Raw genomic sequence first — 22,259 nt, forward strand, 5'->3', positions numbered from 1 at the left:
TTGGATCTTCCTTAATTTTACAGGCTAATATTTTTTCTGTATCCTTTTTTTCCTTTCTAATTTCTTTCTTCACTTTATCCCATTCTTTTCGTTATCATCTAAGTTTCCTAAAGTATTACTTTTAGTTTGAGATTGAGATATGCTCTACTTTTCTACATTATTTTACCCTGCATGCTTCTGGATGGATAACCAGGGGCATTTAGATTTGTTGGTGCCACTTTTGTGGGCACATGTTTACATTGTGGCTGGAGGTTCTGACTTTTGAATACTGCCCACTGATTTGCCACCAACTTTCCTTCAAGTAGTTGTCACCTGTCCACTTTTTGAGATCATCTCTCAGCTCTGTGAAGTTTGCCCACCTCTAATTTCGAAATTTTATTCCTCATCTAATTTGCCCCTTTTTGTAATGATGATAAATCTAAGTGTATTATGATCACAACCTCCATAATTGCCAGCCATGACAATTTCATTCACCTGCCCGAATTTATTTCCTAAGACTTATTCTAGAATTAGAACGTATTCATTAGGATATTTTTTGGTGGTTAGGAAAGTTATCTTGAATATAGTTCGAGATTTGTGCATCCTGTGCCCATTACATTGTTTGAATCCCAATTGTTGGTTGGATCATTGAGATCCCCAACTATATTACCATATTGTTTTTTGCACTCAGCAACTTGCTGAAAAGATTGCTTCTCTAACTCTCCCATGATTTGAGGGTCCTAGCTAGGTGCATACCAAGCAGTTTGGCTGCCCCTATTTTGTTTCTGAGCTCAAATCATATGGCCTCATTTCAAGCTTCAATTAGTATATCATCCCTCATCATAACTGAGGGATTTATTCTTTAACTGATAATGCCCCACCTTCGGCTTTTTAAATCCCTTTCACTGTCCTTGCTGAATACTCACTATGTAGGGATGTTGAGCTGCCACTTCTACCCTCTTTAAGCAAAATGTTTGTTATATCAGTGATATATGCCCTCAGATTATTGGTTTGATTTAATACACTCTTCTATTTAAATATTGTTTTAACGCAGAGGTCATACCCGCCTGCTAATTAAAACTAATACACCGAGAGAAGCTTGTCTCACTTTGTAATCTGTTAGAAGTGTGAGTGCGTCAAAGAAAACACCTCTTTCCACAGTTTCCAGAAAAAAAATAACAATTTATTTTCCTAACTCTAATGGTGAATACTAAGCAAAGACTATTGACAAGTCCAAGCCCCTTTTTTCTTCACTAATCACTATCTTACCTCACTCTGTGATAATGCTGCTCCAATACCAGAATTATTAAATATTAAATCAACTTTATCTCTCAAAGTCCATATAATCTCTAAAGCTGTCTTCCTACCAGTCTTCCAAATCTGGTGCTTCCTTCCATTCTTCCATTTTTGCTGTCTTCTTCCTTGGTTGTCCTCTTACGTTTTACTGCTTTTACTGGAAAATGTATCTTTGAGAGACAGTGTCTTCTGAGACATTTCTATTTTAGAGTCCTTTCAGATGACATGTGCTCTCATGTTTGATAGCACTTCCTCTGACCAATTTTTCAAATGCTCTCATTTTTATGCCCCTGATTACACCTGAAATTCTTATAGTCTAATTGGGTTCAGGCTGTCAACATCATCAGATTTTAAATTCGATTGGCTTTGAAGGACTAAGTGTATGGTTTAAATCAGTTGGTCAGATTTGAATTTTTGTGAAGACCACAACTTAGCTGTCCTCACCCTTAACAATTTCTCCTTTCAATCCTCCCACTTCCTCCAGACCAAAGGGGTAGCCATGGGCACACGTATGGGCCCCAGCTATGCCTGTCTCTTTGTAGAACAGTTTATCTTCCGTAATTACACGGCACCACTCCCCACCTCTTCCTCCGCTACCTTGATGACTGTATTGGCGCCAACTCGTGCTCCTGTGAGGAGTTTGAGCAATTCATCAACTTCACCAACACATTCCACCCTGACCTTAAATTTACCTGGACCATCTCTGACACCTCCCTCCCCTCCTGGACCTCTCCATCTCCATTAATGACGACCGACTTGACACTGACATTTTTTACAAACCCACCGACTCCCACAGCTATCTGGATTACATCTCTTCCCACCCTACCTCTTGCAAAAATGCCATCCCGTATTCCCAATCCCTCCGCCTCCGCCGTATCTGCTCCCAGGAGGACCAGTTCCACCACAGAACACACCAGATGGCCTCCTTCTTTAGAGACCGCAATTTCCCTTCCCATGTGGTTAAAGATGCCCTCCAATGCATCTCATCCACATCCTGCACCTCCACCCTCAGACCCCACCCCTCCAACCGTAACAAGGACAGAACACCCCTGGTGCTTATCTTCCACCCTACAAACCTTTGCATAAACCAAATCATCCGCCAACATTTTCGCCACCTCCAAAAAGACCCCTCAACCAGGGATATATTTCCCTCCCCACCCCTTTCCGCCTTCCGCAAAGACCATTTCTCTCCGTGACTACCTGGTTAGGTCCACACCTCCCCACAATCCACCCTCCCATCCTGGCACTTTCCCCTGCCATCGCAGGAACTGTAAAACCTGCGCCCACACGTCCTCCCTCACCTCTATCTAAGGCCCTAAAGGAGCCTTCCACATTCATTAAAGTTTTACCTGCACATCCACTAATGTCATTTATTGAAACCATTGCTCCCGATGCGGTGTCCTCTACATTGGGGAGACTGGGCGCCTCCTAGCAGAGCACTTTAAAGAACATCTCCGGGACACCCGCACCAATCAACCACACCGCCCCGTGGCCCAACATTTCAACTTCCCCTCCCACTCTGCCGAGGACATGGAGGTCCTTGGCCTCCTTCACTGCCGCCCCCTCACCACCAGACGCCTGGAGGAAGAATGCCTCATCTTCCGCCTCAGAACACTTCAACCCCAGGGCATCAACGTGGACTTCAACAGTTTCCTCATTTCCCCTTCCATCACCTCACCCTAGTTCCACACTTCCAGCTCAGCACTGTCCCCATGACTTGTCCTACCTGTCTATCTCCTTTTCCACCTATCCACTCCACCCTCTCCTCCCTGACCTATCACCTTCATCCCCTCCCCCACTCACCTATTGTACTCTATGCTACTTTCTCCCCACCCCCACCCTCCTCGAGCTTATCTCTCCACACTTCAGGCTCACTGCCTTTATTCCTGATGAACGGCTTTTGCCCGAAACATCGATTTCGCTGCTCCTTGGATGCTGCTTGAAGTGCTGTGCTCTTCAACACCACTAATCCAGAATCTGGTTTCCAGCATCTGCAGTCGTTGTTTTTACCTTATCCATTTAACAGCCGATTGTTACATGTATCTATTATGTCTCCCAGCTGTTCTGTATATTGGCAGTGTTTCCTGTACCTTAAACTCAAAAAAGTGCTTTGTCTTAAAGTGACCATACACTCTTTCGACGTGGTAATAATACTGTCATTTTTATGTGTGGCACATTATAACCTGTTTCCTTACATTTCAGAGTCATTCCCATGCCTACCTTCCATTCCTTGCTTTGGGTTTGCCCCCCTGTCCGATGTATATTTGGGACATGAGATTACTGCTTTGGAGATCATGCTTTTCAAACTCCTACCTACCTCCCTGGAATCTTCTTTCAGAACCTCATCCCCATTCCTCCCCAAGTTATTGGTACCAATGTGGATTACCCTATCCCAGAAGAATGTCCTGCAGCCATTTTGTATCATACTTTACCTTGGCTGTAAAAAGACAATGTACTGTCCTCAAGTCACGTCAAATGCCACAGAAACATCTGTCTGCTCTGCAGAATATGCAATCCCCTCTCTCTATTCACTCCCACTTTTTTTTCCCTCAACATGTCCCCTCTTGCCTGGTACATCTGATCCACTTGTGGTCCCACCAATTCAGCTGTGGCTGCATGCTCCTGAGGTACTAATACCCTCACCAGTGTCCAAAATGATATACAGCAAAATGGACTTGGAGGAGTCCTTGACTGTCTGCATGGATCTCTGAAATCACATCCTGGTCACCCATTCCCTGCTGTTTGACACTTCTAAACTGTGGTGTTTCCACCTCCTAAACATGCTATCCATACCGGCATCTGCCTGTGGATGTGCAGTAAAGACTTGAACTATCGCTCATGTAAGAGCGACCTTCACGGTGGCAGTAACAGCATGGAGCTGACGCAGTTTGTTCAAGCGAATCAAACGGTTTATTACGAGCAGTTGCCAGTAAATGCAGGGAGAGGAGTTCCAGGTGGACATGCAGGAATACTGGAGTCACACTAATTCATGAGCACGAATTACAGATTTTGAAATACAGAAATAAACAACTTGTCTAGCAATCGTCAGCAGTTTGTCTCCACCTTCATTTCTAGTTGGTCACTCCTAAGGGCACAGCATGTGTTCTTATTTTAGTTTGGTTTATTCAGAATTTTATCAAATAGTCAGCTGTCTATTTTGTCAGCTTTTCCTGTCCTATTGTCCTGTCTAATCGTGCCAGCCAGCTACCTAATGGTTAGGACACACGGTCTAACTGAAATGTCACGGAGCTGTTGGCCATTTCAACATAGTCAGTAGACTACATTGTTCTATCTGAATAAACCTTGCTTAAGCATTCTCAGTCAACGACTTCATGTCTATTGTCCTAAACTTGTGTGTATGTGCATGCCTGTGGGAGATTCTTGCCTTTCACTCAAGTTCCAAAACTTGGTGCTGAAGCTTGTGCAGCCTGCAAATATGAAACACATGATGTGTCCATGACTTTGCATTATATTGCTGGATGTACAGATGACCTACTAAAATGATTTGCCATCTGTCAAATTTTTAAAAAACATTTATTATGATGGACAAAGTTTAAAAATCACACAATATCAGCTTGTAATCCAACAGATTTATTGCTTCCAAACAAACCTGTTGCACAATGACCTGGCATTGTGATTTTTAACTTTGTTCACCCCAGTCCAACACCGGCACCTCATCATGGCTATTATGATGGATGTAGTAGAAAACTTACCGTCACTCACCAATCATTTTCATCTCCCACGCCAAAGTAAGAGTCATTTACAGAGGGTGGAAACAATAGAATAAAAAAGAATATCTCCTCCCTTCACCGAAGTTGAATATAACTCACAGTATTTCTATTTTACTCTCTGCTCAACAAAAACAACATTCAGTGCAGACAATGCTGCACTGTGGCATGTCTCTGTTTATGCTTCCTCAAAACAACAAACTCAAACTTAAGTAGAAATTTCAGAAATGGTACAATGCTTGCTTCCAATTCAACATCTGACTATGACCTTGTTGGGGTTTGAATGGCAATGTGTACTACCATTTGACATGACAAGCGTGATTTGTAGCTTTTGCACTGGTTTGTTTCTTTATCACATAGTAAGGTATAATAGGAATTGTCAATGTTTTATTTCTTATGCAGGAGGGTTTGCAAAAAGACTCATTGTTATCATGAGAATTAATTGGGCAGCATTTTTTTTTCTTAGTGTAGTGTGCAGAATATTTCACCAAGTTTTACAATTTGATGCTCAATGCTGTGCTGCGTACTTTACCTAATCAGGTGTCTGAAGTTCTGTCGGAGGAGAAGTGTCGCCTCTCTGTTAGCGGCTGGTTCCATGGGCCGTCATTGGAGAGGCCAGCTCGTTACATCGAACCTCTTTCTCATCGATATCCACATATTGCAAGTGATGTAAGTGCACATTCTTGGTCACAACCAGTATACTAAAGTTTCAATCTGATTAAATTGGCATGCGTTTGGGGAATAGGAGCTGAATGCAGCTATGAAATATATTACTATTTCAACTCTTAAGACTCAGTTTCAATTCTACTAGGCAGAGGAGACAAGATGCAAGACCCATGTCGCCTCATGCTTAAAATTCCCATTCAACCATCATCCACATCCCTTGGTGGAGAGAATTCCAGAATTCTAGTATCCTTTGTATGAAAAACTATTTCATGCTTTCCCTTCTAAATAGACTCGCTTCATTTTTAAGATTATAACTCCATATTCTTGATTTCCTTCACCAAAGGAAATAATTTTTCTACACGATCTCATTTAACCTTTCAAACTTCTCGACCAGATCATCCTTTCGTCTTTTATGCTCCACGGAATACAAGTCATCTTTGTATAACCTGTCCTCAAAATGTAATCCTATAAACCCAGTGATCTCATGGTAAATTACAGCACATATTCCAGTTTTGAATTTGAGAACTATCCTGAGACAGTAGAAATGTCCTAGATTTGTTGCTCATTGGATTTTCCATTTTAGTTTAGAATTTGAAGATTCACTGAACAATTTCCACTTCCATACTTTCCAAAGAGGAGTCTGTGCACCCAAATATGATTGTAAACTGAGATTTTGGGTTTGTCCACGAGGCTGTGACTGCCATGGAGCTCTGGCATAGTGAACAGCTGTGAAGAAACTTCAAACCCATGCATTTTTTTCAAACTGTTTCCATACTCTCAATTACTCAAGGCAGTAGTAAAAATGGTCAGTGTTACTTATCTTTTAATTGCATGAATTCTCCTTATAACCCACTGTAATTCATAGTTGGTGCTCCTCCTATCCTCACCCCATCTTTTACAGGTACCCCGTGACTCATTATTTCTTACAGCTCTTCTCCCCCACTGCTCTTCTAGGTCTACCACTACTATTCTTACAGATCTTGCATCTCACCCCCAAACAACATAATGTTCTCACAGTTTCCATGGAGGTGTCATGATAATGTTTCAGCAAACACTATACTTTAGTCGTCTTTGCTAACCAGCAAAGTGGAATCCATGTGCGAGTGATCATTCCATATTTCAGTCCTTTAACTGCTACATTCTCACCATTATCCTATTTGGATCTCTGCCAAAATGTGTTGGAACTAGCAAGTGGATAAAATCTAGTGCAATGCCCAATTTATTTTTACAAGAAACCTTTGCATCTTTATGTTAGTATTGGAAATTATCCAATTAATAGATAATTAAGACAGTTTCACTATGTTCACATATGAGTATCTTATTTCGTTATTAATTTGTGAAAAGTTACGGAACTTCTCAGTTGTAGGCTGAGTTGTAGTGCAGGAAGAACACCAATAACAACAATTTCTACAGATGGAGCATGTTAGAATCATAGAATCACTACTGTGTGAAATTAGACCATTCAGCCTATTGAGTCCACCCTGACCCCTTTGAAGAACATCCCACCTAGACACATCCACCTACCCCATCCTGATAACCCCACATTTCCCATGGCTAACCCAGCTAACCTGCACATCCCTGGGTACTATGGACAATTTAGCATGGCCAATCCACCTAACCTGCATATCTTTGGACTGTGGGAGGAAACTGGAGCACCCGAAGGAAACCCACGCAGACACCAAGAGTATGTACAAACTTCAAACAGATAGTTGCCCAAGGGTGGAATTGAACCCACGTCCCTGGCGCTGTGAGGCAGCAGTGATAACCACTGAGTGACCGTGCTGCCCCTATGTTTAACATAGTAAAATGGGCAAGTGCTTCTCAGGAGCTTGACATCACAAAGTTAGGACAAATAACCAATGATCAAAGTAGGTTTAAGCAAGGTTCGAAATTCAGAGGGACAGATAAAAAGTTGAATATTTCCAATGCTTAGGGTAAATACTTATCACAATCAAGAATTAATGCTGTTACAGAGCAGAGCAGGATGCTGACACATTGGTGCTATATTGCACTGCCACCAATAAGATAAAGTTAAAAATCACCCAGCAGAAGATTATAATCCAACAGTTTATTTGGAACTACAAGCTGTCGGTGCACTGCTCCTTCATCAGTTAGCTAGTGGAGCAGGATCATAGACCATAAAATTTATAGAAAAAGATCATAATATCATACAATTGATGTAATATATTGATCAAACCTAGATTGCTGTTAAGTTTTTCATCTTTTAGAAGATCTTAATTCATTAATATGTAAATCCCAAAACTTCTTTCAAGTTACTTTCCCAAGATAACTTAAGGTTTTACAAATAAAAGTGACATCTCAGCTCAGACAGTGCATTAAAGGTGTAAGGCTAGAGTCTGTTTGTATTCCAATCTCGAGTCAGACTGGTTCTATTGGGGGCGTCACGGTGGCACAGTGGTTAGCACTGCTGCCTCACAGCGCCTGTAGACCTGGGTTCAATTCCCGACTCAGGCGACTGACTGTGTGGAGTTTGCACGTTCTCCCTGTGTCTGCGTGGGTTTCCTCCGGGTGCTCCGGTTTCCTCCCACAGTCCAAAGATGTGCGGGTCAGGTGAATTGGCCAAGCTAAATTGCCCGTAGTGTTAGGTAAGGGGTAAATGTAGGGGTATGGGTGGGTTGCGCTTCGGCGGGTCGGTGTGGACTTGTTGGGCCGAAGGGCCTGTTTCCACACTGTAAGTCTAATCTAATCTATTTCCAAAGTGGGAATTTATAAAATCTCACATGGATTGACTGCCTGCGTTGACTGTCTGCAGATTGTGTGCTTCTTCAACAAAATAGAATTTATCTGCAAATGAAAATTCAGCTGTGTGTGTGTGTGTGTGTGTCTAAATTATCCTGGGAATGTGACTGGAAAGAAGTTCTGGGATTTACATATTACGAACCGAAAACCAGCAACCCATTCGAAAAGATGAAAGACTTAACACCAATCTAGGTTTGTTCAATATATCACATCAATTTTATGACATTACGATCTTTTGCCATAGATTTTGTGTCCTGTGATCCTGCTCCACTACCTCCCTGATGATGGAGTAGCACTGCGAAAGCTTGTACCTCCAAATGAACCTGTTGGACTATAACCTGGCGTTGTGTGATTTTTAACTTTGTCCTCCCCCAGTCCAACACTGGCACCTCCCCCTCACCAATAAGATAAATTGTTTGTTTCCTTTCATTACGTTTCAGGAAAAAATTCTTTATGACTGGATCAATCCAATTTACCTAGATGTTTCAACTCAAGCCCACATCCAAGAAGAGTTTGAGGAGGAATCAGAGATACTTCTGAAGAATTTTTTCAAGGTGAAAACTTCTGGGATTGATTTGGTAGAAAGGCAAGAACCCTTGTAAAAAATGTATGTGTGGCCTATACAGTAAAATGGACATGTTTTAGTGTTGTTTGCAATGAGGTAAATTCTATGTTTGTTCAGATATTGGGGTGAGGTGTCCAATTCTATTCAGAGTTGATTTATTTTTATACAATGCTTGTCACTTATAGTTGTGATGTATTAATTTTAAGAGTCTCATCTTGTGGGGAAGGTGAGGATGCGAGATTTTGATCAAAGTTGGCACTGAAATTGGAGAAGTATAGATACTGAAAGCTAGACTGGCATTTGGAAACTAACTGTCCAGTCAAGAAGGCTGTAGTAAACATAAGACTGAAGGGTGAAGACTGCCCCAGGATTGTAAGATGGAATGCAGGAGTATTTTCTGTTCAGATCAAGCAAGGAGCCTCACTGAAGTAGACTAGGGTTCATTTATTGGTATTCTTATTTGAAACTGCATTGTATGATTTTAAAGTAAACCAATTTTTTTCAAACTTATTGAATTGCATGGGATTGCTAAGGTGTTTGAAGCAATTTTTCTCTCAGCCAGATTAATTTGGTACATCTTCAGAGAAAGTGAAGAAATACATATGTGAGGTGGATTCTATTGTTACAATTCTTAGTCCTGCACCGTAGGACTAGTTATTGCACAGTATGTGCCCAGCTCCTTGAAAAATAATGTGCTCAGATCACTTGCAGGAGTAAAACCTGATAAAAGGAATGTTGCAGTATCAAATTCATAAGGAGCTCAAAGAAAAGTTGCCATTCTTTAAATTACCGTTATGGAGTCATTGAGTTGCAAATTGTTGAATGCACTGGTTGTGATCTTGCCTGTATTTCTGCTTCTGTAGATCAGTTTACTTCGAAAGAATTTGCATTAACACAACACCTTACCTGATCCCAGAATAACCCTAAGAACCCCCAGCTGATCAACTGCAGTCAGTTGATACCATAGATATGAGCTGTACACTATTCTTGTCTCAGCTTGATGCCCAAAAGGCAGTTCTGTCCCAATATGCCACAGCCTCATCATGGGAAGGTAAGAAGGCAGGTACTAAATTCATCTTAACTGGAGTGGGGATTGAACCCCATGCTATTGGCACTAGTGGAATCCACACTGGCTGTCTAACCAACTGACCCAACTGTCCCTCAAGGAGTGTGAGTTGCTGTGGCACAATATATCTTTATGTGCATATTGAATCCTGCACCAGTGGATAATGACCACCAAGGCTCCAATTTCTTTGCATCACATACCTGACCAGAAGTATTATTGTTTTACTGCTTGCAATTGATGTCTGTTATGAGGATTAACAAGGTGACATTCAATTTGTTAGCTTGGTTGTGAACTCCTCTTCAGTGGCCACCAAGTCCTGATGTGGATCTTGAGTCTGGAAGGTCTGGTTCAGAAGCAGGGGCACAATCCACTGCCCCATTGATGTGCTCCTCAATGGAGTAGATGGTTTATTTTCTCGAATGACGCACCATGGAAATGGACTAGAATGACTGTTAGCACCCTGTAACTGTTACATTTTCCTCCACTTACGTAGAAAGAAACATTTCAGATGGTTTGTAAGGCTTTGCAAGGCTCAGAGATTAAATGGAAAAGAAGAGGACCTGCCAACAAGAGGTGAGTGAATCAAAACTCTGAGAACATTAGCACGTATTGACATTGGAGCTGTAAACTGATTAAAGGCTCAGTTCACCAGCAGTTCGTGTTGAGAAAAAGCATCGGTGGAGCAGATGCAACAGTAAATTTTTGTAATCTTCCATTTTACTAACAAATTCTGGAGGTCTAAACCTGGAAAAGGAGAGGACAGCACTGTTGCAAAACGCTGTTTGCAGAACAGTATATAAATGCAAAACCATTAAATGTTTCAATTTCAATATCAAACCCATTTTTCCCCATGTAAAGCAGATGGGATTCACAGGCCATGCTAGTAGGTTTGTCAGATTGTATAATGGGCTTGCTTTCTCCATTCATTCCTCACAAAAGTATGAGTGAAGAATTCTATGTGATTGTACAGTTGAGGACTATTTGTATGGGAGGTGTTTTTGTAACCCACTACCTCACTCTGAATTATTTTGAATCTTTAACAGATCTGATGGGAAGAAAACTCAAGCTTTTGCATACACAGCTGGGTTGTGGTGGGGAACTTACATATTTCCACCTGTCTTTTCAAAGAAAAGCCATATCACTGTGTTGTAGTTCATAACGTGCTTGAGGAACCTTTTTATCTTGCCATTTGGTCTGTCATGATAATATGATATTCTGGTTTATTTGACAAACAGACATTAACAGCCGTGAAAATTAAACTTTCCTTTTTTATCTTAGGCTGGCATCTTGTTCTGTTTGGGTTCATAGAATCACACAATGCAGAAGAGGCCTTTCAGCACTGACCTTCAACCTAATCCCACTTACCAGCACATGGCACATATTCTTGAATGTTATGACACGCCAAGTACTCATCCAGGATGTGAGGTCATTTGCCTTTGCGACCATCCTAAGCAGCGTGTAGCAAATCATCATCAACCTCTGAGTAGAAATCTTTTTCCTGACATCCCTCCAAAACCTGTAGACCCTCACCTCGAACCTGGCTGTGGAGATAGTCTTCCCCTTTTGTTCTCCCTCTTGATTCTGCCTCCTTGTTTGCCATAGTCTGACATGCTTATGGTCCGACTGGTAATTTATGCCCATTTTCATTGGATTTCAACTAAAGGCTTAGCGTCAGCTTGCTTCTCTGCCCTCGTATACATGAAATGTCCTTCTAATGTTAAATTATGTCACCAAAACTTTCAATACTTCAGTGTTATGGGAAGCCTAAATGATATTGAAGTATATTGCAGACCTCAGAACAGTGACAGATTCCACTGTACCACTAAGATAGGTGACCGTCTTTGTATTGAAATGCTGCTATCTGGTTCTGTTACTTCCCAAATATATGACTCGTAATGTGGTATTACGTCTTTATTTTATAGATGCTATGATCAAGCAGAGGAAGATAGCCTCCCTGACATTCTTGCCAAATGTATGGAGCTGTTCTCCTCTGAAGCCATGTTCCTGCTTCTGTCCAATTTTACTGGCTTAAAACTGCATTTCCTCGCAGCCTCCAATAATGATGCAGATGAGAAGGACAGTGAAATAGAGGAACATGATGGCCATGAACACCCGTGTTCTAGCATTGAGAAAAGAAACAAATGTGATTCAACAGAGCGTAAAGATGACACAAATGAGGGAGAAGATGTTAAACCAAAGAAAATTGAGGATCCAGGAGAGAGTTCCAAAAGTAAGCTTCATTGAAAAACATTCTAAACTCTAGTAGTTGAATGACTGATATTAGGGGATTAGAAATAACATATGAATGCATTTGTAAATAATTTCAGTAAAATGATCGTATTAAATTTCTGATTTTAGATGCCTGCATTCATGAACTCAAAATTGAATGTGTCACTGGATGGCTTAATATGAATTAGATAAGGTGTTCCAGAGACCTAATGCCATGTTCTGGTGTAGTATTGAATAGTAGAGATCAGTCCTTAGACATGATGTGCAGGAATTTACAGATCTGGTGAGGCTTTTGCGGACATTGAGGAAAATATTCACTTGATCTATATTTTGGGAAACAGACAGCGTTGGGCACAACAGCGATCTTTGCATTCATGCCTGTATTACTCACTACTCACTGTTTGTTTTATATTCAACATTTGTCCTGGAAATGTTCCTAACAGCACTGAGGGTGTAATCACACTGGATTAATTACACTAGTTCAAAAAGATGGCTCATTTCCAGTTACTCAACAGTAATTCTAGAAGACCAGCAAATGTTGGCCTTGACAGTGTTTCTCATAGCCTATGAAAGATTGTTTTTTAAAGCCTTTGCATGGGCTAGTTTAATATTGACCCCAGTGCTTCAGACATCAATCTATGATTAGGTGAGGTCATGGTGTGTTCAAGTCATAACTGGGTGCTTCTTTGGAGTTGGTCTTCGTCTGAAGTAAGAATGAACAAAACATTGAGATTACATACCACATGGTTTGATTTCAATTTGCAGGTCGGGTGAATGGCTAACTTTATGGGCTGAATAGCCTGCTCCACTTCCTATGTTCCGAGGAGGAAAACAAAAGGCATCAAAAAGGGAACTGATTAGGGAAGGTAATGGTGTCAGAGGTGTGCAGATGCTAGTGAGAACCTAACAAAGTGAAATTAGTTTTGGGAGAAAGGGAGGACTGCAGATGCTGGAGATCAGAGTCAAAAAGTATGTTGCTGGAAAAGCACAACCGGTCAGGCATCATCTGAGGAGCAGGAGAGTTGACGTTTTGAGCAAATGCTGACATTCCTGATGAAGAGTTGGAAACATCAACTCTCCTGCTCCTCAGATGCTGCCTGACCAGCTGTGCCTATCCAGAACCACACCTTTTAAAGTTTGTTTTGGTGTTGAGCTGCTGGGAATGTCTGTTGAGCCTAATAGCCCAGCAGCATCTTGGAAATTTATTTCTCAGATGCAGTCATCTGCGTTGGCCATGTCGAGGAACTGTGTCAGTGTTTCCAGATGTTTGGGAGGTTGTTGGGGGTCGGGATAGAGAGAGGATTTTTGGTGCTTAAGAAAGCTATATGTATAAAATATCATTATTCACTATAATTAAAAGTATCAGGTCAAATAAAGGTACGGTTTTTCACGATCTGAGAAGCATGAATTAAAACTTTGAAGGAACTTTGTGTGTCTGTCCTTCTCAGATCCCAATGTTCCTGTTTGCCGAGGGGAATTGCGATATTGGAGAAATGGGTACTACACACTTATCCATGATACCAATGTGGAAAATTCGGAGTTTGCTCTTGATTTGCTGTTGTACTGTGGGTGTGAAGGTAGGACTTGATGGTTTCATTTTATCAAAATCCATTGCTAACCCACTTGCTGGTTTTTTTTTGAAGAAACATCTCATCAATATGAGAGGCAGAACTAAATTGGCAAAAGACATAATCGAAATACAGGGTAAAGAATAAACAATACAGGTCATTCTACTATAACACGCATTTCTTCAGCTATAAAGTAATTGACAAACTGTGGACGTTGTTTGGATACTGAAGGGGTATAGTGATTTTCTGTTATTGATCTTCTACAGTGTGATTTTCTATAACATGAGGTTGCAGAAGAACGCAACTGTCACATTAGAACAGAATGACCTCTAGTCAATTCCACTTTTGTTGAGGTATGGCTAATCCATGTGGATTTAGTACTTCAGTGGACCCATTCTAATAAGTTGCATCTTCTTTTGCTCTAACATGTACATTTACCTTGTTTTTCTTGAGACTTATTAACTGTTACTGTGTGAAAATTCATGGCAGATGCATCTGTGTACTTTCCATTTCTAAGTTACATTAGTGAACCTGTATTGAATCAAAAGCCCTCATCCACGTACTCCATGCTGAATATGTGCTAAATAATACCCATGACTTGGAAGATGGGAGAGTATAGGAGACTGTGGGTCAGTCTTCAAAACTTCAAGGTTAAGATGAATAGTTCTCTGTCTAGCAGTACGTTTTATGTAACTATCATTTTTACAGTGTCATTGTGAAAGCGCCAAACATGTCAAACATTTTATAAAAACAGAAATGACATGAATTTATGATTGTTGTTAGGAAAACTTTCTTTATGCATAGTAAACAGTATATGTCAGAGGGAATTGGAGATGAACACTTTAGATTCATTTATAAGCACTTGAATGCTGAATCATGAGTAATTTAGTGTATCTGTAAAGATAAATGAAAATGGATGAAATGACCTTCATCACTTAAGGTGGAAAAACAACTGATTGTAAGATTGCATTAAAAATGCTGAAAATTTGAAAGAAAAACAAGTAAAATGCAGTTCATCCCAAGTCGGTTTGATCTGTGATGTGAAAGACTTTAACAACTGGATGGTGTTCTGGGTAAATTACCACAAGTTAATTAATTTGCCTACTTATTAAGAAATTTCACAGACAATCTGATAATGAAATAATTATTTAACTTTATTGCAGGTAGTGACCAAAATAAGATCCCTCGAGTAAGCAAATTAAGTTTTACAACTCAACTTGGCTATTACCTGATTAATGATGGAATTCAACTAAAATTCCAAACAACAGCGTCTATCTCTGGATGTATCCAGGGTTCAGTCCTGATGCAGTGTTGTTCTTCGGAGTTTGCTACTGAAGAATCCTTAGATTGAATACTTAGAGTACTTTCTGTTCTTCAAGTTTGTTGTGTGACATTACTGATAATCTTTCAGATTCTTTCATCCACAGTATTGACTACCCCTCTGGAGCCATCAAGTCTGCAGCTTGCCTTCCTAACAGAAGTAACTTCTCTGTTTCTTGTCACATTTGGCATTGACTGTGTTTGAAAACACAAATTTCTTTCAATTAACTCCTTGAATTTTTCCATAATGTAATCTTCCAGTTAAGGTGACGGCACGGTAAAACACTCCAGCTGGAGCTCTTCTGCTTGCCAGCTTGTTTTCCGTTGTCTTTTTTCTTTATTGGTGTGGGTTTTCTTGCATCTCACCCCTCCGCCCCCCAACCCCCAACTTTTAACTTCCTAACGTACCCTTACTGGGGGTAATGGAGAACAGTGTCTGAGACCAGCCTAGAGCAGGAGGCGAGTCACTGTTGAAGAGTGAGAGCGAGCTCAGTCCTGGAAGTGAGTCCTGGCCAGATTGGCAGCAGAGCGATTGCGGGTCGAGTCCCGGAAGTGAGGTGCGGCTGAAGCCCAAAGCGGGGACCAGAGCGATTGCGGGCCGAGCCTCAGAAGCGAGTCACGAACGGAGTAAAGCGAGTGCAGGCCATGTCGCACAGGCAAGCTGCAGCTGGAGCCGGAGCCTGAAGCGGCAACAGCATGAGCACGGGCAGAGTCCCAGAAGCGAGTCGCAGCCGGAGCAGCAGCAAAGTGAGCATGGGCTGAGCTGGGAGCCAAATTGCAGTTGGAGCCAGGGTAGGAGCAGAGTGAACCCAGACTGGTTTGGGAGGCCAGTCCTGGACAGAGGCCAGCATGTGGAGGCACTGTGGTGCCATGTTCTGAAACTGGCAGGCATGGACTTGGTGAAAAAGGACTATAACTTGAGTATTTTAATGATATTTTTTATTCTCATTCTGGACTCTTTAAACTCTGGATTCCCGTGCTCATTTCTTTTTCTTTACTGTTTCAATTCTGTAACAACGCTTTCCCCATATCTTCCCCAATTGTTCTGTCTTAACCTTCTTTGGTTCTGTCTCACCTGCCGAGCCCGGGTCTTTGCATTATAATCTTACCCAAAGCCATCATTAGGATTACCTCATTACTCTTTCACCAAATAAGGATTTGGTGAACTCATGTCATTCCTCTAAGCTGATCCAGTTTGAACTGTTTCCAGTTAGCACAAGACAGTGGGTGGGGCTTGGGTAACTTGAGTTCACAAGCTGCTGTTTTTCTGTGTTGTCGAAAAGTCCTGAAGAAGGGTTATGTCTGAAGCATCGAGTTCTCCATCTCCTGATGCTGCCTGGCTTACTGTGTTCATCCGGTCTCCTCCTTGTCTACCTTGGATTCCAGCATCTGCAGTTTTTTTTTGTTTTTGTGTGTGAGCAGTCACTGTCCAACTTTATCAAGTAGTGAAAATGGTTTTATTCATGGAACTTTGACTGCTCCTTTTCCCAGGCATGGCTAATTGCTTTCAATTTCAATTGTCGTTGTCTCTGAACAGTTTATTCCAGGCAGAGTTTTTGCTGATTCTTTCAATCCATGAACAGTTAATAATGTTCTGAAGGTTACGTTATCACAAACACCTTTCATTTGAAAAGGGAAAACCAAGAAAGTTAATAGATTTTAAACCGTGAAGGTGGAGAGAGTGAGGAAAATGCCAAAAGTGTAGGTCTGTGTTAACATGAAAAACAGGAGAGAGAAAGTGATAAAGAGATGGTAGTGCAAGGCCACTCAGTCAAATTGAAGTGGTGTGGCTAGAAGTGCAGGAACATGTGAGCAGCTGTAGTCTCATTACTTAACTCAGATTTCCTAAAGTAAAAATGGGACAAATAAAAAAAAATGTGTGGAATGGCTGTTAATGATGGACTGATGAGCATTTGCTTTACAAACTAAAAGGAAGGTGTGAGTAACACAAAAGCATGCAAACTAAAATGGAAAAAATGGGTGTGCAATTGGTAAAGGTTATTGTTGACCTATGTTTCTCCCATTTTTAGGAGCAGGATGTTCCTGGGCTGCTGTGCAGCCTGCTCCTGCCCCACCGAACTCATCTCCGCGTATCTCGACACGGTTCTGTCCCCTTTAGTCCAAGAACTCCCCACCTACGTTCGGGACACCACCCACGCCCTCCATCTCCTCCATGATTTTCGCTTCCCCGGTCCCCAACGCCTTATCTTCATGATGGACATCCAGTCCCTGTACACCTCCATCCCCCATCACGAAGGACTCAAAGCCCTCCGCTTCTTCCTTTCCCGCCACACCAACCAGTACCCTTCCACTGACACCCTCCTTCGACTAACTGAATTGGTCCTCACCCTGAATAACTTCTCTTTCCAATCCTCCCACTTCCTCCAAACTAAACGAGTTGCCATGGGCACCTGCATGGGCCCCAGCTATGCCTGTCTCTTCGTAGGATATGTGGAACAGTCCATCTTCTGCAGCTACACTGGCACCACCCCCCACCTTTTCCTCCGCTGCATCGATGACTGTATCGGCGCTGCCTCGTGCTCCCACGAGGAGGTTGAACAGTTCATCAACTTTACCAACACCTTCCATCCCGACTTCAAATTCACCTGGGCTGTCTCAGACTCCTCCCTCCCCTTCCTAGACCTTTCCATTTCTGTCTCGGGCGACCGATTCAACACAGACATCTACTATAAACCGACTGACTCCCACAGCTACCTGGACTACACCTCCTCCCACCCTGCCCCCTGTAAAAACGCCATCCCATATTCCCAATTCCTTCGTCTCCGCCGCATCTGCTCCCAGGAGGACCAGTTCCAATACCGTACAGCCCAGATGGCCGCCTCCTTCAAGGACCGCAGATTCCCCCCAGACGTGATCGACGATGCCCTCCACCGCATCTCCTCCACTTCCCACTCCTCCGCCCTTGAGCCCCACCCCTCCAACTGCCACCAAGACAGAACCCCACTGGTTCTCACCTACCACCCCACCAACCTCCGTATACAGCGTATCATCCGCCGTCATTTCCGCCACCTCCAAACGGACCCCACCACCAGGGATATATTTCCCTCCCCTCCCCTATCAGCGTTCCGCAAAGACCACTCCCTTCGTGACTCCCTCGTCAGGTCCACACACCCCCACCAACCCAACCACCACTCCCGGCACCTTCCCCTGCAACCGCAGGAAATGCAAAACTTGCACCCACACCTCCTCCCTTACTTCTTTCCAAGGCCCCAAGGGATCCTTCCATATCCGCCACAAATTCACCTGCACCTCCACACACATCATCCATTGCATCCGCTGCACCCGATGTGGCCTCCTCTATATTGGGGAGACGGGCCGCCTACTTGCGGAACGCTTCAGGGAACACCTCTTGGACGCCCAGACCAACCAACCCAACCTCCCTGTGGCTCAACACTTTAACTCTCCCTCCCACTCCACCGAGGACATGCAGGTCCTTGGACTCCTCCATCACCAGAACATAACAACACGATGGTTGGAGGAAGAGCGCCTCATCTTCCGCCTGGGAACCCTCCAAGCACAAGGGATGAACTCAGATTTCTCCAGTTTCCTCATTTCCCCTCCCCCCACCTTGTCTCAGTCGATTCCCTCAAACTCAGCACCGCCCTCCTAACCAATCTTCTTCCTGACCTCTCCGCCCCCACCCCACTCCAGCCTATCACCCTCACTTTGACCTCCTTCCACCTATCACATCTCCATCGCCCCTCCCCCAAGTCCCTCCTCCCTACCTTTATCTTAGCCTGCCTGGCACATTCTCCTCATTCCTGATGAAGGGCTCTGGCCCGAAACATCGAATTTCCTGTTCCTTGGATGCTGCCTAACCTGCTATGCTTTAACCAACAACACATTTTCAGCTCTGATCTCCAGCATCTGCAGACCTCACTTTTTAGCCATTCTTAAGCCAAGAAAATCTTAAGAGGTAAAGCACTGGCATGGATTAAAAATTGGCTAACAGACAGAAAACAATTAGCAATAAGCAGACTGTGACTAGTGGGTATATCATGGATCAGTACTTGCATCAGCTGGTCTCAATATATCTTCATGATTGGAGGTTAGGACCAAATGTAATAATACCAAATTTGGGGAGGATACAAGATTAAGTGGCAATGTGTGTTGTGAGGAAGATGTAAACAGCTTCAAGAGGACTTGGACAGTTTTAGTGAATGGGCAAGACCATGGCAAATGGAATATAATGTGGAAAAATGTGATGTTTTCCACTTTGGTTGGAGAAACAAATTTACAGATGTCATTTAAATGGTAAGAGGTTGAAAGGTGTAGATGTATAATAGGATCTGGTGTTCTTGTCCATAAGTCACTGGAGGCTAACTTGGAACTGTGAAGAAATGTGGACTGCAGATGCTGAAGAGCAGAATTGAAAAGTGTGGCACTGGAAAAGCACAGCAGATCAGGCAGCATCTGAGGAACAGGAGAGTCAACGTTTCGGGCATTAGCCCTTCATTAGGAATGAGCATGAAACTGCAGCAAGCAGGAAGGCTAATGGAATATCAACAAATCTTGCAAAGACAGTCTGTATATCGGAGTAGTGCAGTGTTGTTTCAATTCTGTAAGTACTTGCTTATACTCCACGTGGAGTACTGTGTGCTGTCTTGGTCTCCGTATGTCAGGAAACATTATTATTGTCTTAGAGGGAATGCAACAAAAAGTCAACAGATTTGTTTACTTTCCTATGAAGAAAGATTGGGCAAAATGGGCCTGTATTCTCTAGGGTTTTGCAGATAAGAAGTGATTTCATTGAAGTCTATAAAATACTTAAAAGGATAGACAAGGTAGATGCAGATGAAATGTTTCCCTTGGTTGGGGAGTTTAGAACCAATGAGTACAATTTAAAAATCAGAGGAATGCTACCTGGGACGGAGATGTGGAGAAACCTTTTTACCTACAGTGTTGCAAATCTGTGGAAGCTCAGTCTTTGTGTCTATTTAACTTAGAGATTCTTTGATTTCTGATTATCCATTTGTACAGAATGGTAAAAGGCAACGAAGTATTTGATCAGCCATGAATGTATTGAATGGTGTAGCTGGCTTGACTGGTTTTTTGCAGCTTTCTATGTTCCCAGGAGGAAAATAGAAGGCATCAAAAAAGGAGCTGAAAGTTACCATGCAACTTTTTCTCTGTTTCAGGCTGGAATGAGGAATTTGGTGGTGTTACTTCATACATTGCTAAAGGAGAAGATGAGGAGGTATGCTCTGTTTATTCAATTTCAAATCAGTGAAGAATGGAAGTAACAACTTTATAATTACTTAAGTTCATGATCTCTGGATGCTGTGCGGCCATTGCAATCAATGCAGTGAGTTTTAAAGGAACTCACAGTTGTAATGTAGAAAAACCTATTTGTGCACAGCAACTCCCAAAAACAGTAGTGACAACAGCCAGATTTGGCAATTTTGGTTGAGGTATTTTCCAGAACTCCCCTCAGTATTACACAGAAATTTGCCTGGTGTGCCTCTACATATCATGTGGGAGATGATGGTGAAGTGGTGAGATTGATGAAATTGTAAGATCCCAAAAGGTAATCCAAGGTAAATGCTAACCTGGGCAATGTGGGGTCCCAGAATTGTAAGAACAATGGATTATTTTCTTAACTTTCTTTGTACATGGGTTGGATTGTAATTGATACAAAATTAATAAGATGAAATAGACAGGTTGCCCAAGTAACAGTCAGTAGTAGCAAAAAGCAGACCTCTGTTCAGCCTAATCATTCTGCATTTATGGCAATTAAAACGATCAGTTTTTTCATTTGAGTTGGGAATTGTAAGGCAGCTAATGAGTAGATGACACTAACCAGTGATGGTAAACCTATCCTTTCTAGTGGAGAATGTGGGCTTGCATAAAGGGTCTTTAAACATCCGTGGCACATTAACAATTTGGGTTGGAAGAGTGGATGTCTGTAAGTATTGTAAATTAGTCCCTAAATTGAGTTGCAAGATTCCAAATGTCATTATCAAATCGTCAGTTTTCTAGTTTTAGCTAAATAGTTGAGAATGGAATCATGCCACCGAAGGAGATCAAAAATGAGGCATTTATACTCCAGTAAGGGGAAGGTGCAAAATGTGGATTTCTCGGCATGGTCTCAGGTGCACATACCAGCAAGGTACTAACTCTTGGCAAAATATCAAAGGCTGGACATTATCATATGCCTCTCATATTGACCAGAGATCAAGTATAAGATGGGAATGGAGGAGAAGAGGAAAAGAAGAAATGAAGTATTAACTCAATAAAAAGCTTGTTAACAGTTTGTGTTGTATTTCAGTTACTTAGCCTTTGCCCAGAAGACAACTCCCTGGCCTTGATCTACCGAGATAAAGAAACACTAAAGTTTGTGAAACACATTAACCAGCGAAGCATCAGTCAGTGTAAGAAGACGCATGAGACAAAGGGATTCTGGGACTTTAACTTTGTGTATTATGAATGATGGCACATCTGGGTTTTCTATGTAATCCTTCGAATCTAGTGTGGGATAAAACATCAAAATGTTAAATGATATGCTCCTGCTGTTAAAGAGCATTTTGTGGTATGAGTGCCAGTACCTTCTAACATCTGGTATATAATGGTGGCAGTTACATCACTACAGCAGTTCACATGGGCTGTAAGTGTCTTTGCCAGTTGTTTGTTCATTCATTGAAAGACTTACTTGACCTGGTAGAAGCTCTTCAAATCTCAATTGCTTTATCAATCTGCTATTATTGAGACTAAAATACTCTTGTAGCAGTTGTAATTTTCTAAATTAAAAATAATTTTGTAGTAATCATGACTTTTGTCTTAAATTTCCTGTATCTCTCTGCAAATGGCTATGCTTCATAATCATCCATCTTCATTTAGCCAGCTGTAAGTTTCTCGTGGCGTTCTCTAAATTTCAAACATTTTGTATACTGTGGCAGTTGGGTAATTTCATGTTGTGGCAGGTGTAGATTTTAGTGTGAGTGCTTGGGTATATAATTATGTGATCCTGAGAGTTATTTTGGTGCATTCTGTGGTGTTTCCTTCAGTCAAAATTCTTTTCTCTGAATTTCTTCCATAGCCCTTAGCTAAGTTATAGCATGGGT

General features: G+C 42.0%; 1 protein-coding gene across 2 annotated transcripts in view; it reads left to right on the top strand.

The window, feature by feature from the left end:
* ogfod1 (2-oxoglutarate and iron-dependent oxygenase domain containing 1) overlaps positions 1 to 21,961 on the top strand; it is a 35,824-nt gene extending 13,863 nt beyond the window's left edge. Inside the window, exons 7-13 of one of the 2 annotated variants that reach the window (XM_060837832.1) lie at positions 5,544 to 5,672; positions 8,870 to 8,983; positions 10,554 to 10,633; positions 11,983 to 12,290; positions 13,738 to 13,866; positions 20,337 to 20,395; positions 21,467 to 21,961. In XM_060837832.1, coding sequence (XP_060693815.1) covers positions 5,544 to 5,672; positions 8,870 to 8,983; positions 10,554 to 10,633; positions 11,983 to 12,290; positions 13,738 to 13,866; positions 20,337 to 20,395; positions 21,467 to 21,628 — 981 coding nt within the window. In that variant the 3' untranslated portion in view covers positions 21,629 to 21,961. The remainder of the gene's footprint in view (positions 1 to 5,543; positions 5,673 to 8,869; positions 8,984 to 10,553; positions 10,634 to 11,982; positions 12,291 to 13,737; positions 13,867 to 20,336; positions 20,396 to 21,466) is intronic. The other variant, XM_060837833.1, reaches the window with a different exon arrangement.
* Positions 21,962 to 22,259: the final 298 nt, after the last annotated feature.

The sequence above is a fragment of the Hemiscyllium ocellatum genome, chromosome 17, assembly GCF_020745735.1.
Source record: "Hemiscyllium ocellatum isolate sHemOce1 chromosome 17, sHemOce1.pat.X.cur, whole genome shotgun sequence".
Classification (NCBI taxonomy): Eukaryota; Metazoa; Chordata; class Chondrichthyes; order Orectolobiformes; family Hemiscylliidae; genus Hemiscyllium; species Hemiscyllium ocellatum.